Source organism: Rhinichthys klamathensis, unplaced genomic scaffold (assembly GCF_029890125.1).
Source record: "Rhinichthys klamathensis goyatoka isolate OS25496 unplaced genomic scaffold, OSU_Roscu_1.1 h1tg000700l_1, whole genome shotgun sequence".
Lineage (NCBI taxonomy): Eukaryota > Metazoa > Chordata > Actinopteri > Cypriniformes > Leuciscidae > Rhinichthys > Rhinichthys klamathensis.
Window position 1 is genome coordinate 225,195 of NW_026607123.1, and position 16,379 is coordinate 241,573.

Below are 16,379 nucleotides of genomic sequence, written 5' to 3' on the forward strand. Positions count from 1 at the left end.
AAAGTTGTGTAGTGTATTCCAGCCTTTTGACTGTAAGTCCATAAAACCCATTGTAATGTGATGAAAATCCAATGCAAGTTCTCCATTGTCCAGATCGTACACCAGTTGTACTTTACACATTGAATTTGACACATTGTGAATAGAAGGCTCTTGAGATTTATATTGTAAAGAAGAGCATTCTTATGCTATAGATATAAGTACATTTCTAGGCCTTGATGGTCTAAACTTAAGTCTGCCGCTTTTGGAGAGTGACGCTTTGTCACTCTGTTCCTTCTCAGACATAGAGACAGTGTTAAAAAAATACTTCTATTCAGGTTGAATTTTAGATTCTAGTCAGAGGACATGGCATGTTATGTGAACCAGGATGTTTTCAAGCCTGTACCAATATTTATTTACATTAAGATAACAATGGTACTACAATTGTATGCACTTATGTATAGCAGTAAATGGGTGTTTAAAGGAATAGTTCATCCCTAAATAAAAATTCTGTCATTATTTACTCATGTTGTTAAAAACCTAAATGTGGCTCTTTCCATACATCAGCAGTTCATGGTGACCAATGTCTGTCAAGCTCCAAAAATGACAGAAATACCTCCAAAAAGAACTATGTACTGTATTCCAAGACTTCTGAAGTCAAATGAAAGCTTTGTCTGAGAAAGAGGATGAAATTTAAGCTGTTAACCACTGAAAATCTTCCTCTTCAGTGAGCTGTTGGTACTGGATCATTGCGTTTGTGAATTGAACTCCAGAACTTAATCATGAAAACAAATCATTAGTTTGTTTTGTGAATCAAATCAACCAATTCATTGAAAAGAACCAGTTCAAAAGAATGATTTGTTCACTAATTTGACTTATCCAGTGAACTCACTGATAAAGTCACAACAGTTATCAGTGAATAATGACTTAAATTTCAGTCTCTTCCTCTCTCAAAATGATTGTAGGGCTTTAGAAGACCTCACCTTTTGTGCTCCATGAACAGAAAAATAACACCCGGTGTTGGAGTGACATGAGTGGGAGTAAATAATGACAGAAATTGCATTCTGGGGTTAACTATTAATTTAACATTGAATCCAGATCTATGAGTAACCTACCCTGTCTTCTTTTTTCTTTCCTTTCTTTTGCACTGGTTGAATATTAATCCTTTTAAAACAGATTTCTAACATTTTTTTTGGGGGGGGGGGGGTGGGGGGGGGTGGGGTGGGGTGGGGTGGGGGGGGGGGGGTGGGGTGGGGTGGGGGGGGGGTGGGGGTGGGGGTTGGGGGATCTCAGCAAGAGTGTTTATTTGCTTTCAAATTTGAATCCATTTTGCTTCAAAAGATAAAGAGCTTTTAGTGTAGATGGTGTTTTAAAATCTTGCTGGTCAGAAACTTTCCAGAAAATTCTAAATGAAAATGTAAACCACTGTTTATCTGTTTGCCTTTGTCCACAATGTGCCAGTTTCTCGGTGTCCAGTGCCTTGTTCTGCATTTTCAGAGTTTGTTAGATTAGATATGTGTGCATTTGTGTGTATGTATTAGAGTGTAATGAAAGAGTCTGAAGATGTGAAGATAAGTCTGGGACACACCTGCCAATAGTAAGCCAATGTTTTTCTACCAAGTCCTGATGTTTGTGCCTACGAGTGTCTGATTTACAGTAGGAGATAGTCTTTGTACATATCAGATCATGCACATTATCATCACCAGAGCAAAAATTGCACACAACTGTCTTATTACAAAAGCACATGGTTGATTTTCTTTTCATAAATTAGATGGATTATGATTGCAAGGATGCAGAGGAATGGAGTCAAACAGTATTATAACAGAAAAAAAAAGCTTTGAAATGTATGACAATCTAGATCGTGGTTTCCCCCATTCTGATTTTGAAGGTTCTTTGTCAGCTCAAGTTTTTTATATATATATATATATAAATTGTATGACTATTATATAAAATGTTTTAACAGAGTTTTGTGGTCTTTTTTTTTTATCCATGAATATTAATACAGTTTCATATTGTAGTTTTTCGGCATGAACACTAGTTTTAACAGTAGGCCTACTGTTACAGTTTAAAGTATCAGATCAAAAGATCCATCAAAAACATAATAGGCTCTAATTAAATATTGCATGAAGCATAAAAATTAGACAATCGGATTCTTAGCAGGTAAGTTCTAATGTGACTGTTTTGGGGGGTGGGATCTGAGCCGTTCTTTCTTGTCAAGTCACCTGTTCACCTGTGTCCATAGTGAATTCTTTAAATATTTTTTTTTTTTTCGTCAAAACAAGGGAAAACAAGATTTGAGATAAGGTACCAGTTAATGGTTTAAAGGGGGGGAAATACAATTTACATTTTTTGAATAAAATGCTAATGCAGCAAATGGAAGGGTCAGTCATAATTCGGTGAGCTAATATGGCGCAAACTTCATGAGATGGGGATGGTCCTTATAATTGCAGAACACGAGATTTTTAGGGGGCGAGGTTCGATATATCCAACTCCTCCCAGTTTATATACTTTGCTCCACCAGATACTCCAACCAGCATATTGTGGAGTTGCAGCCCGCAATTTTAAGCTGCAACATTTGAGTTCGTTGTGTGCACGATGTAGTGCAGTGCACTGTGAAAGGATGAATGAGTGATTCATCGTTTAATTCTATGGGTAAGTTCTAGGGGTGAGGTAAGTCTACCTCTGAATGATTTCTAGGGGACAACGATACCATCATGTGACGATTCGATACATATCACGGTACGATATTATTGCGATACTCGAAGAGATAATGGTAAAAGGTTAACAAAAAATGAACTCTTGATTAAAATGATAATATGCTTGCACTCTTTCACTGACTATATAATGTATAGGCCACTTTTTTTCTGGTAACAAGACATTTGGCACTATCAGGATATCCTCCCATTGCATTATTATACATTATATATAGTAGGCTAATTTAATGTAGTACTGACACTAAAACTCTGTAAATTAGTTTTTTTTTCACACCAGGCAATTTTAATTTGTGGTAAACTACTCAATACAATACATATTGTTTGTCATCCTGACTCATCCATGATACATATTGTTGCATTTTTGTATTGCGATATATTGTTACACCCATAGTATAATATTTAATGTCAAGTGGTTTCCCTCTAATGTTAATGTGTTATTTTTTGTTAGCAATTAGTCAGTGAGACTAATTTTCTATTTCATTGTGCCGGTCATGCATTTTGCATGCATTTATGTAAAGAACAACATGACGTCATTCCGGCGTGGGTCGTGAGCACTGTGATGATTGAACAAATAAAAAACCTGGTATCATCTAATTTTAACATGATTTTTCTAAAAATGATGTATAAATAATCAAGTAAAGCTAAGTTGCTTCTACTGCTTCTTTTGAACACGAGCATTTCTAAAGTCTACTGAAGTTTTCACAGAAATTCAAGTGTGTCTGTAGCTCTTCTGAAGTGTCAGTGGAAGAGGGTCAGAGATGTTTAGGCTCAAGAATTGTTGTTTCATGAAGCCTTCACAGTCATCTCAAACCCCATTAAGACCAGTAATATCAATATATGTGTAGCATAGTGGTTAATAAATACACATGTAGTCAGCGAGCAATGTACAGATATGCTTTACTGAGAAAGTAAATGTGTCATGAACCTATACCTAATTTCTGTCTTATATTTGAGAGAACTTGTATATAAAAAATACTGTACCTCTAATATCTTTTTTTTTTTTTTTAGGTTTGAAGAAACATCTCAGAATCCTCATAGAGGTGCACATCTTGACAGTGACACAAGGCTGACACTTTTATCAGTATTAATAATCTTTAATTATACATCTCTGTACATTTATAAATTTTTACATCGTCCACAGTTCAGATTAATAGGTTATAAACAAACACTACTGCAAATCAGGGTTCAACAAGTTATGCCATTTCAGTTCAGTCTCTTTCGTGGATCTTCAGGAACTGGGTCTTGGCACGTCAGTTTTGGTCAAACTGTGCACAGCATAAAAAGAGGTTCAGTTTTACCTAGCTTCAGACACCAGATAATGAAGGGTTCACCTTTCCATTGAATCACTGCAAAGTACATAAGAGAGCAGCATATCCATTTCCAGCTGTAACGTTCCCTTGCCCATCAGCAGTTGAGCCCAAGACCCGTCCAGTGATCAGGGACCATGAGGAAGTATTTGTCCATGGCCTCACAGAAACGTGATCGGTACAGCTCTGGTGACACCACCGTGGGCATTTTACCTGTCAGGATGGAAAGACCATAACACATGTAAGAGTCTTAGCTTCTACTGAGAATATCAGAGATATGAATTTATTTTAAACAGCATAACGGGTACCTTGACCTCCAAGAATCCCAGTAGATTTGACCACCATCTCCAGCTTTTTATCCCATGTGAAAGTCCGGATATAATCTTCAAATATACAAGAGTTTTAACAACCACTAAAAGAAAAGTCCAAAATGGATTTTACAATAACAACATTTTCTCACCTATGATCCCCACGACTAGCTCATCCGTAGCATCATCACGGCCCACCAGTAAGGAATAATCAATGATGAGGTGGCTGGACAGGAAGTGGGCATCACTGAGGATGGCAGCACGCAGAATGGCCTTGCAGTGGGAGCGAATATAAAGGGGATTGTCATGCACCAGTTTCAGGAGATTCTCATCTAGGAGCACCACCTCACAGCTCTCCTTTCCCTGATCCGTCTTCACGTTCCTGTTCCTCAGGGATCCCTTCAGGTCAAACACCTGCACAAAAACAGTAAAGAGGACCGTAAATGTGAGCATAAAAAGACCCAAATTGTCTGTCACAGTTTTTCTGAAACACCAATGTCAAATCAGTTATAAGCTGCAGATTTAAAGGCTTTTTTCTTTAAATTAATATACCTGTGCCATCTTTCTCCCATAAAAAAGGTTTTCCATCACCAACAGGTCCAGTTTCTTCTCTGTGTTGTTCTGAGAGTTCTTGTAGCCGATACGGTACACTCCCAGAATCTTAGCAAGTGCTGTGGGCCGCTGTAAAACAGATGCAAAAACAATGAGTTTAGAAAGAAAAACCCAAACCAGGCTGAGCTATGACGAGACCTATACTGTATATACAGGTACGTACAGTATATGCTTACCTTTTGCTGAACTGATCCTGTGATGTAAGTAAAGTAGTGGGGTGCAAAGTCTAAGAAAGACTGGACCTCTAATCTGGGCATCTGCTTCAAAATAAAACGATCATCTGAGGAGAAACAGCACCTTTAGCAAAATACATCCAACAAGTCTTGACTTACGATAACTACCTTGATGAAAAAAAAAAAAAACATTCAGTAAAGAATCATCTGTAAATCTTGCATCCTTAGATCAAGTCGCACCTTCAGTGGCGTAGAAAACTGCGCCGGACTTCCCGCCACGAGCCTGCCAGTTGACACAGTGGGAGAGCGATCGCACAAATTCGTCCTCTGAGCTCTCCATAATCTCTTCCCGCATCTTATGAAACTCTTCGGCGTAGTAGATCCGGCAGTAAAACTTGGCATTGGCATCTGAGAACTCTGCATCAAAAGTATAATTTTCAGATGTAATATTAATTATGTTCTTATTTATATTTATACCAATTATTATAATTATAATCAAACAGCTAATTCATTTATACATCAAATCTGTGAAAACATTAAAGTGTCCCTGTTATGATATTTGAAAGTTTCCAAATTTAGAAACTTTGGAGGTCTCCTACAATAGGTTTACATGCATCCAAGGTAAAAAACACTTACATTTTCTTATAATATACACTGCAGCATCACCTATTTTCTCACAGTCTGAAACCATTCGATCAAGGATACGGTCTCTCTAAACCCCTCCTCTGATTGGTCAGATAGCCCAATTTGTTGTGATTGTTACAGCACGTCAAAAAACTGAAACGCCCATAACCAAATCTGAATTTCAGTTCTGGAGGCTTCTTTAGCACTTGTTTACTGCACAATTATTTACTGTTAGAGGGGTCAATAATATTGACCTAAATATAAGGAATGTTTTCGCCTGCCATTTGAGACCGATACTTACGCAGCTCAATGTGTGGGTTTCCGGTCTGCTTCTTCTGTTTGTCTCCGCCTTCAGGATCCTCTGCAAAAGAGATCCCATAAACATTTAGTCTCATAAGCAATTCCATATTACAAAGAGAAAATGATACATTACATGCTATTTGTAAGTGGCTACAGAGCTCAACACCATTTTTTTCTACTGGCCCGGTTCGGCCACTGTTGTTTACTTGCCTAGCCAAAATTTTCACTAGCCCCACCACAAAAAAGAAATGAAATAAAATAGGCCTTAATAAATCATTAATAAATAAGGTTATGACACCACAAACTACTTGCCTAACTCGTGTAAATTTCAAATATTGTTAAAGACAAGTAAACTGTTAGTAATAAAATAAGAACAAATAATCAAATTACGGTATGTGCAAAAGCGAAGATAAATACAATCTTTGTAAACAGCTTTTCAGGTTGGTCTAACAATAATTTTCTGGTACAGAAATTGAATAATCAAATGTAAAATAATTCCGTATTATTTCTGGGCACGTGCTTTGGAATGTGTGTGCGCACAAAACTTTCACACAGGCACAGCACGCAAGTATTAAATAGAGTTCTCTTTCACGTATTCTTGCGCTTGAATATTTAAATTGACCAGACTTAAAAACACGTGAAAATGATCAAACTTTCGTGAAGATGCAACACTGTCCCGATCCATCAGGCAGTCCTTATTGTCAAGTCCTGGGCTAGTATTTGGTAAACTGTGGTTTGGCTTACTGAGTGGGTCAGCATCAATGCTACTGCGGTTCAGCTGTGACATGCTGCTGTCACTAGGTTTGGCTGGGCTGTTCTTTGCTCTACTCTCTCCAGCACTATAGATGGCAAAAGAAGAAGAAATCAGCTTGCTTTTTTACCAATATACACTGAGAAAATACAGCAAATAAGGGGAATGAGTGATTGATGTACCTAATGGCCTGAGATGTGTCGTCACCTCCGCTTTTCGATGTAGTCTTTGTAAGCTCTTCAAGGGCAGTTTTATATTCTTTACAGCTGGATGATGGAAATAGAAGAATTAGGATAATGTTTAAGAAATACCGGGGTACAATCAGTGAAACAAAACTGCAGTGACATTTCAGCTATATATTGAATATTTACTAAGTATTTGATATTATTTGTTGACAAAATTAAAATGAATCAATATCATAAAAATCACAATGAATTTAACATGACTTTACGTCCATGCCAGTAGGCCAGCTTCACAATTTGTGAGTACGAGAACATTAACACAATATTTTAATAGTGTCTCATTTAAAATGCTGATACTACTGAGAAGTTTGATTCGTTTTCAGAAATCTGGAAGCAAGTCTGCTTCAGTGAGTAACTTGCTTCACAACATTGATTTACTTGGCAAAAATGGCTGTTTAGTTAAAACGATGGTTCCTCCAAATGAAAAAAAAATGTATAATAAAAAATGTATAGAAATCATTTTAAATATATATATATATATATATATATATATATATACAATATTTATTTAAGCCATTTCTGAGCAATTACATAAATATTGAGATGCATCAAAAGGTTTAAAAATATCCATATCTAATTTTTATTTATTTAGATTTCACATGTAACCATTTACCAGATGCTTCTATCCAAAGCGACTTACAAATATGGAGAATAGAAGAGATCAAACCAACAATAGGGCAACAATATGCAAGTGCTGTGACTATTCCCAGTTAGTCTAGCACAGTACATGTTAGAAAGGTTGTGTTTTTTTAGATATAAGAATAGTAAGTGTTAGTCAGGTGTTATAGTATTAATAGTTATAAGTGTACAAAAGCTGTACCTGAGTGCAAAAGCAATGATGGAGCTGGGTTCTCGCTCACACACTGCTATAGGAACTCTCTCATGCTCGTACATCAAATAGTGCTTGTCTGGGTCACTAACATACCAAAAAAGAAAGACCTTTATTAGCTTGAGAAGAGCATTGGTTTACTTTTTAGCATCCATAATATCACAACAGCCTTACAAAGGGAAAGGGATGGGATTGTAGCTGTTGCCCGGTAACAGGTTGGCCAGGATGGTTTTCATGGTGGACTTTTCCTTTACTTGACTGTCATTGGATCCAAGTAAGTGACCATCAAACATGTCTAAACCAAAAAAAAAGTAGAGAGATGAAGAGAGAGAGAAAATCAGGTGGGATGTTTGTGTGATTTCAAGCACCAGCAAGTGTTCAAAGTAAGTTTACCCTCTGGAATGCTGAGAGAATCCTGATCAGGAAAAGATGGTCCGCTCGTAATGACATCTGAAGCTTGATCAGCCGGAGATGGTAACTGTAGTAACGATGAAGACCCTGAACTTGACGGAAATGTGTTGAGATGACGGTCCTCTGTGAGAAAAGGCTGTGAGTCGACTGTGCGCAACAATCAAGAAGAACTATTTAAAGATGAATAAAGGACCAATGAACTCACCTTTCTCTCCATCCACTTGGGATGAGTTACGAGGAGAGGACTCCAAAGCACTAGTCTATGCATCAACAACAACAAATAAATGATCAAAAGTATGTAGTAGATGCTTTTATTTCAAGTCCAGGAGGTGGCTTACTTAAGCACAGGGTTCGAACCCACTACCTTTTGGTTACCAGCCCTAGATCCACCCAGTACAAGTTAGTACAAGGCCACCCAGTCGCCAACTAGTGGTCCAATAACTGAGTAATTGGGTAATGGATTTATCTAAAAAAAACTCTAAAAACAAATTATTTTTAGTACAGAATACAGATGCTTTAAAGGGGATACATTTAGAGAAGCAACTTCTCAGAGAGGGTTTTAACATGCTAAAAAATACTAATAAACTACCTGGTGATTAATACATTATTTGCTAAATAAACTACTGACCTTGCTCTCATCTGATGTAGCTTGTCTGTGTCTGCCAGGACTGGGAGGAACAGATAGACGCTTCCTGCCTTTCTCTTGCTGGAACAAGTCCTGAAGTCTGAAGATGTGATAAAACATCAGTTCTGTTTTTCTGATGGCAGATGTTTAGTCTCCATCTCTATGGCTGTATGACTGCAGTCCTCACCTGTTGTTCCAAGACTGCAAGGTCTCACACAAGCCCTGCTTTTTGACCACTACTGACTCCAGAACAGCTTGAAGTTGTTGTGGCGAGTCCTTTGAACTGGTCTGCAGACGCACTTGTAGCTTCTCTATCCAACCGCGAAGCTCGGATTCCTCCATCTAAGACAGAAGAATATTCATTTAAAGTAACTGGACATTGGTTAATACTTTGGATGAAATAAGTAAAGTCATGAAAAGAAATCTACGTCTTTCTGTGCAAACATGTCCTCCATTTTTTCCTCTCTGGTCTTGCTGAAAGTGTCAGTTTTTAAAGAGGTGAGACGGTCATCTATGGCCAGGTACACCTGAGCCACCCTACAAACGATGGAGAAACGATTCATTTAGCTGATATCCCGAGGAGGTTAATAAGGCTGGGTGAGAGATAGGGAATCTTACTTCTGGGAGAAGTCTTTGAGATCCTGCTGCAAGTTGGCTTTAGAGGGCCCCTGGTTCCTGATGATGATCTTTGAAGACGGCAGACAGATCTCTAGTAGTCTCACTGAAATGTAGCTACAGGTGACAGAAGAGGGCAAACACATTTGGATTAGAAAGTTCAGAAAAATTTACTCAGGGAGTCATTCTGCATATTCAAAGATATGAGATCTATACTGTGTAGATGCACACCTGAAGGAAGCCACCATCTGGTTGTAGGAAAAGTACTGGTGATAATCTTTATGGATGGAGTGGCCACAAGGCTCAGCGTTGGCCCGACGGGTGTACTGGTGACCATAGAAACGGAGCTCTAGATACTTGGCGAAGGACATGGACCAGGAGTCATTAGACAAAGGGACCACAGGAGTCACCTGAAACAAAAAAAGGTAACAAATGATACTGAAGCACAAAATTATATTATATAAAAAAAAAAAAAAAAAATTTTTTAAATTCAAAGTCTCCCCCCGTTACCTGTTTACAGACACGGCACCAAGAGTAGTTGAGGATCGTGTGCTGGTATCCGGGTACAGGCGAATCCAACTCTTTCAAAACAATCTGGACACAGCCGCTACCGTGCACAAAGCGCCGGATGTGGTGCACCATGGGAGTCTCACAGTACATGCTGGGGCACTGGTAAGAGGGTCTGAATTGCACCCATATAAAAACAAAATCAGGAAACCATTACAAAAATATTATAATGACACATTTAAAAAAGGTGTTTTTTGCTGTAGTATCAGAACTTATGTAATGAAAATTTTTGGCATTGTGACCCTAGGAATGACAAAAATAAATGTGTGAATTAATAAATTACCTAAAACAGTATCTCTCCAGAAATACACCAAGAGTCAAGTCATTCTTGCCATAAAACTCCATTGTTACAATCCTGTAAATACATAGCAGATACATTAATAAACCTAGACGTTAACTTTTACATAGTCAGAACACAGTCGAATTAATATGATAATAATGTAAGTGTACTGAGAGTTTACCATGGACTGACGCAGGGGTTTGGGGCATTATTAGATTGTGCTGATGAGCTACTGAACAGCACACAGAGCCTCTGATGGTTGATTGGATTTAAACAGTCCAACTGAAACAATTAAAAACAATTCATTGTAGTAAAAAATCTTTTTTTTAATCATTAACTCATTTAAGCCCCACATCTAACCCTAACCTAACCCCTACATGCTACAAAAAAGTAACAATTTATTTGTTTAAAAAAAACAATTAGAAAACAAATATTTTTCCACAATATATAGTGGATACCTAGCTGGCCCCTAATGAGTAGCCAATTAATTTTAGCTACTTTTCCAACTCTGTTATTTGTATACAAGTATAAATAAATAAATAAATCAGGGTTCTAAACTGCATTAAAACTTTTGGAAACAAGTTACAAAAACATCAAAACTCAAAAAATTAAAAGATAATACAGCTTATATAATAATTAGTTTGACCTCGAATTTTTCCTAAGGTTAAGCATCTCCTTTCACTGACCAAAAACAATAGTTTAAAAGTTTTGGGCCCTAATCATGCAAAGTGCCTCACACTATTCAGAATGTGGAATAAAGTAAAAGAATAAACATAATAGCTGATTAGAAACCCCCACCTTTGTAGCCCATGTCATTTCACTCTGTCCTGCCCCTTTATCATCTTCACTATCTGCCTTTATTGGTGCCTTTGTAGGCGGGGCTTCACGAAATTGCATTCCTTCTTTTTGCCGAATGCGTCCTCCCTGGGCACGGTAGTCGGCCAGCATGCGTGCCAGATTCTGACTGCTGCCTAGCTGGTCTGCTATACGGGCACTCGTGAGTTTGTGACAGGGCAAAATCTGGATGGTCCGTTGATGCAACACAGTACCGTTAGTCAGGCTGCCAGAACTCGGGCTAGACTCTTTCAGCAACTGCCGCTTGCGGCGTCCGTCCAGCTCTTTCGAGTCCTTATTTAATAGAGGTGAGAGATAAACCTGTTCTGGAAAATAATCCCGGCTAGGACAACGCAGTCCAGCCCCCGTGAGCAAAAACGGCTCCCGGAATGTAATAAAAGGTGAAATGCACAGGATAATGTCTTTTAGTTCCTGTTTAAATAAAGCTGAGATGGATTTGAGGCGGTCATCTGAGGAAGCTACATGCTCGGTCACAAACAGGTCTGTGTCGTCCTGTAAGGGATCCCTGAACAGCCGGGCTGGTGGAAGGGAGGTCTCAGAGCTTGTGCTGTCCTGATGGACCAGATGCTCCTCCAGCTCTTTGTTCTTCTCCTCCTCAACTGGCCCCTTGTTCACCTCCTGTGACATCTCTTTCAGGTCTGAATTCAGGAAAGGTGGTGACACCAGCTGGGGAAAGCTGGAAGAGAAGGAGGAAAGGGGTGTGGAGGTCTTTATAATGTCTTCCTCTCCTCCAGAGAAGGAAGCAACTGAATCATTTTTATTTATTCTGGGGCTTTCTCCATCTTTATAGGAAGATTCTGAGATGGAAGGCTCTCTACTGTGGAGTTTGATAATCTCCTGAAGTCCTGGCTCAAAGTCTGCTTCTGGAAGAAGCGTGAGGCTAACGTCCCCCAGCGTGGACCCATCATTATCTTGGCTCTCCTTTTCCCCACCAGTCTCCTCCTCTTCCTCCAAAGTGGTGCTTTCCAGCAGACATGGGAAGGAGGAACTCTCAGCCAGGCTGGGAGGCATTGCAAACTCATCCATGAGGAAAGAGATCTCTAGCTGTAAGTGGTACGCCACACACACCATAAAAATGATGATTTCTTTCACCCGTGCCAGTTCATACTCTGAGGCACCGCGGAGCTTAATAGTGCAGCCCAGTTGAGGAGGACAGCCCTCAAAAAACATCAGGGTCTTCAGTTCATCTGTAAACAGAGATTAAAATTACCAATAAAAAACAAAAATAAGCCAGACCTGAAAAATATAAATAAAACTAATTTGGTGAAAATCATAAGTCTGATCACAATTGTCCTTATCAAGACGTGAATTTAAGCATCACGACATTATATTGTACGTACAGAATGAAAAAGGGATGTTCATTTTCAGATTTGTTAAAGATTACACTGAATATTGTTATTAAATTATTAGTGTTTTTAAAGATTAGCTTTTAGTGAGTGTTAGATGATGTTAAAGGAACAGATACTGATAAATGAATAGCCAATATGGTACTTATTGCATCCCTAAAGGGAACAACTTTTAGTAAAATGAGAAGCAAGTTAAAGCTCATTCATAACATAAACAGTGACATACATCATAAATAGAGATAGAGATAGAGACTCACTATTTGGCAGCTGGAAGGAATGCAGGTAAAACTTGTGGCAGGTACCCAGACGAGGTTTCGTAAGGAGCTGATCCATTGAAATGACTAAATCTCCCTGAGTCATTCGACTTACACGATCCAGGACTTGCTGTGGCGATTAAAGAGAGCTATTACTTGAAACATACCCAAACTAGACCAAAATAACTCTTCACAACTCATTATTGATGTTCAATGTGGGAATAATGTTTAAACAATGCCTTAAAGACGGTACTAACAGGTTTGACATTAATCACAAGGCTAATGCCATGCTCCAGTAGCATGTCCTGAGCGATACGGGACACAGTCTTCTCCACCAACACTAGGTTTGGTCGCACATCAGCAATCCTCTGAACATAGTTCTTCAGAAACTCATGCTCCTGTACAAAGCAAATTGTAAATGAAATGTTTGTTTTTTTCAGATTCTTGTATGTTTAGCATATTGTCTGGAGATAAAAAGTCTTGAAATCATATTTCAAGCATCACCTGCAACACAATTGGGTCAATGCAGGTGAACTTGGTCTCTTCTCTGTACAGATACTCAATGGAGCATTTGAGGAGAAGTATCTTGGGGTTTTTGATGTAAGGGTTCATCTGTTGAGAAATTCCCAACACTGTTAGCGCAAATATATGGCCTCCTCTGTGGCATAATGTTGAATCAATACAAACCTTTTTGTGTGCAATATTCTTTGAGCAAACGAAGCCATTCACTACAGCAGAGTCAAACTTCTTTCCCCCTGGAATCTACAAAATATCTAGTATTAGACAAATTTAACTGGCGAAAACTAGATTAATTGATTTTGCATCCACTTGCGTTCCTCACTTTTTTGATGTGGACAAACTGACGGATATCCATGTCATCATCACAGCTGCGCACATCCGGTCGCACCGTCTGCACCACCTGCCTCACCACAGGTACGATGATGTCACGCCAGGAGAGAGACAGTGATTCGCTGTAGAGCAGCTGCTGCAGCAGCGCCATCATGTGGCTGTGATTAGCAGACCTGAAGAGGAAGCATTAATCATGATGTGTGCTTCCAAAAGTCCCTGAACTCATTTACATGTGATTTTTATGTGATGCTTGTGTGACCACACATTAGACACTTGTTTATATTTAGTATTTACTATATATATTAGTATTTATTATTAGTATAGTATTTTACATGTTGATAAAAGTACAGCAGTGGAGTATTTTGCTCCTAATTGTTTATGAATACAAGTTACCAACCAAAAAATAACATCTAATATGTTGGAAAAAAATGCATTTAAAAAATAAATAAAAAAAATCTTACAGTAAACGCTCCATCGCTTTCTTTTCCCCATTCTCTTCCCGCAGCTGGTCCAAGGAGCTGTGATGCCAGCCGAGAGGAGTGAAGAGCATTTCTTTAGCTTTCTCCTCAACCCTCCGATTAAACAAAGACTCTACAGAGGAGAAACCCATCAGCATAGGCAAGAGTTCATGTACACTACACTGTTTTCGAAAGACACTGATACCTTTACTCATTAAGGATGCATTAAATTGGTAAAAATGCAGTAAAGACATGCATACTTACAAATGACTTTTTAATTGAATGCTGTTCTTCAACTATCTGTTCAATGACATCTATGCAGAGCTTATGCCTTCTAAGCAGTCAGTTTAACAAGATAATTAGGTGCAGTTTCGTCCAATGCTTTCTGTTGCACTTCCCATAGTTGTCTTTATGATGGAACCTTATGATTCCCACAACAGCTCAAACTTTGATTCATCTTCTCATAATACTCTTTTATTGGCGTATACCATCTTTAAGTTCTTTTTGACCATTCTACCCTTGTTTTGACCAGATTCAGATTTATTTGAAACTTTAAATTAAACTTCAAGCTTTAAAAAACATGTCTTAGTGATTCTAAACTTTTGAATGGAAGTATTGCAACAAACTGCAATTAAACACACAAGAAACAATTACCTTTAATGAAGGCATCACTGATGGATATATGCTGACCTCCATCTTCAGAGAGCAGGACTTCCACTGATGTAGAGAGAGAGAGTGCATGTGAGACAGGACAGTCAAGAGTGGACATCGGAACACATTGGATAATATGGATTTAAATGTTGCAATAAGGCGATGCCTCAGTCTAGTACATGACAATGAATTAGTTTCAACCAGTCTTTTTGAGGAAGTGGAAGTCAGTGTTACTGCTTTGTGACTGTGAGGCATGCATGACATGGCAGCAAGCCATGCTTTTGAGGTAGTATGACAAACTGGAAATGCGTTAATATGAAATGTTGGACTGGGAAGGGAAATAATGTGAGGCTGGGAAGGAAGATATCAGTCATGCAGGACTGTATGCTATAGTTAGGGCTGTTACTGCAATTGTTAATTATATTTTGGAGGTTTGGACTAGTATTGAATGGTGGGTCTCAGATCAGCAAGACATTGGTTCTGTTCTAAACCCTAGTGAGCTGCCTACCTAGATAGGATTTTCAGGCATCACCACAATGCTCCTGATGCAAAAGCCTGACACACATAATGCAGTAAAATTATTCTGTTTCATAAGATGCCTCATTTTAGCTTGGGTCTGAGGCAGTAGCACATGGATTACTGCATTATGGAGATCTCTGTGTTTTGTTTTGTTTTGTTTTGTTTTGTTTTGTTTTTTAAATCTGAGATAGCATTTGTTAAAAAACAATTACGAATAATTTATTAAAATAAACATAAAAATTATTATAATAATTAAAATGTGTTTTTGTGCTTAATAAATAGGTCACACTATACATTTAAAAAAAGAATAATTTCTTAGTTTTTTTCCTAAGGGGCACTTAAATTGTTAGTCAAAACTTTGCACAATAATTAATTTTTTCGTCACCATTTTACACCCACTCTTTGACCCAGAATATTAAACTGCTGTGCCTTTTACCAGTCATTAATAAGGTTTCTATGCCGTTAGGTTGTAGCCTTACAACCTACAAGTGAGCAGCCTCACTAGGGTATGGAACAAAGCCAGTGAGTTAGTGCTGCTTTTGAAGCAGACAGAGGCAAACCAGGATGGCCAATGGGCCTCTCCGCCTCTCCTCACTTGGTGCATGGATGTCGGTTTCTGGGGTGAACGGGTCATGGGGCTCCATACTTTTTTGCTCGGCTTGGTAAGGAGGCACATGGGGGTACTTGGCCTGCTTCTTGATGTGGAAATTGACATTGTCCTGCTCCATGTTTAGGTTGATGGAGGCGGCTGAGTCACTGTCCACTGCAGAATGGAAACTACTGACGGATGTTCTTTTGCTGGGGCTGGCCGAGTCTGGAAAATTGTGAGAGGGGGCCAGCAAGTTGGTAAAGGAAAGACATAATGACTGCTATAGGATAATCAGTAGTCATGGGATACTTACTTGGTGTGACAAAGTCATTTTCATCTGCTAGCTGCTCAGTGTCACTGTCGTCAAACTTGATGTCTTTAAACCATGACGGTTCAGAGTGTCCCTCCAGAGAATTCACACTGTCACTGTCTGGAGAGGGGGTTTCTGAGAACTCTGTGCTCTGAAAGTCAACAAATGCATTACTAATATGATGACAGAAGGAATCAAACCAATTCCATTTTAT

The 16,379-nt window shown here is 38.6% G+C and overlaps 1 protein-coding gene across 3 annotated transcripts in view; it reads right to left on the reverse strand.

Moving 5' to 3' along the window:
• Positions 1 to 3,739: 3,739 nt before the first annotated feature.
• pikfyve (phosphoinositide kinase, FYVE finger containing) overlaps positions 3,740 to 16,379 on the reverse strand; it is a 30,277-nt gene continuing 17,637 nt past the window's right edge. For 2 of the 3 annotated variants that reach the window (XM_056242154.1, XM_056242153.1), the window contains 31 exons: positions 16,169 to 16,316; positions 15,913 to 16,080; positions 14,751 to 14,813; positions 14,100 to 14,229; positions 13,631 to 13,811; positions 13,477 to 13,551; positions 13,294 to 13,401; positions 13,047 to 13,187; positions 12,793 to 12,919; positions 11,133 to 12,376; positions 10,516 to 10,616; positions 10,338 to 10,409; positions 9,998 to 10,169; positions 9,719 to 9,897; positions 9,491 to 9,604; positions 9,301 to 9,409; positions 9,060 to 9,214; positions 8,876 to 8,972; positions 8,453 to 8,507; positions 8,230 to 8,370; positions 8,011 to 8,131; positions 7,828 to 7,923; positions 6,948 to 7,031; positions 6,759 to 6,853; positions 6,016 to 6,075; positions 5,331 to 5,507; positions 5,094 to 5,197; positions 4,858 to 4,986; positions 4,458 to 4,719; positions 4,306 to 4,380; positions 3,740 to 4,210 (listed from right to left, as the gene is read on the reverse strand). In XM_056242154.1, coding sequence (XP_056098129.1) covers positions 4,095 to 4,210; positions 4,306 to 4,380; positions 4,458 to 4,719; positions 4,858 to 4,986; positions 5,094 to 5,197; positions 5,331 to 5,507; positions 6,016 to 6,075; positions 6,759 to 6,853; positions 6,948 to 7,031; positions 7,828 to 7,923; positions 8,011 to 8,131; positions 8,230 to 8,370; positions 8,453 to 8,507; positions 8,876 to 8,972; positions 9,060 to 9,214; positions 9,301 to 9,409; positions 9,491 to 9,604; positions 9,719 to 9,897; positions 9,998 to 10,169; positions 10,338 to 10,409; positions 10,516 to 10,616; positions 11,133 to 12,376; positions 12,793 to 12,919; positions 13,047 to 13,187; positions 13,294 to 13,401; positions 13,477 to 13,551; positions 13,631 to 13,811; positions 14,100 to 14,229; positions 14,751 to 14,813; positions 15,913 to 16,080; positions 16,169 to 16,316 — 4,899 coding nt within the window. In that variant the 3' untranslated portion in view covers positions 3,740 to 4,094. Of the gene's footprint in view, positions 4,211 to 4,305; positions 4,381 to 4,457; positions 4,720 to 4,857; positions 4,987 to 5,093; positions 5,198 to 5,330; positions 5,508 to 6,015; positions 6,076 to 6,758; positions 6,854 to 6,947; positions 7,032 to 7,827; positions 7,924 to 8,010; positions 8,132 to 8,229; positions 8,371 to 8,452; positions 8,508 to 8,875; positions 8,973 to 9,059; positions 9,215 to 9,300; positions 9,410 to 9,490; positions 9,605 to 9,718; positions 9,898 to 9,997; positions 10,170 to 10,337; positions 10,410 to 10,515; positions 10,617 to 11,132; positions 12,377 to 12,792; positions 12,920 to 13,046; positions 13,188 to 13,293; positions 13,402 to 13,476; positions 13,552 to 13,630; positions 13,812 to 14,099; positions 14,230 to 14,750; positions 14,814 to 15,861; positions 16,081 to 16,168; positions 16,317 to 16,379 lie in introns of all 3 variants that reach the window. The other variant, XM_056242152.1, reaches the window with a different exon arrangement.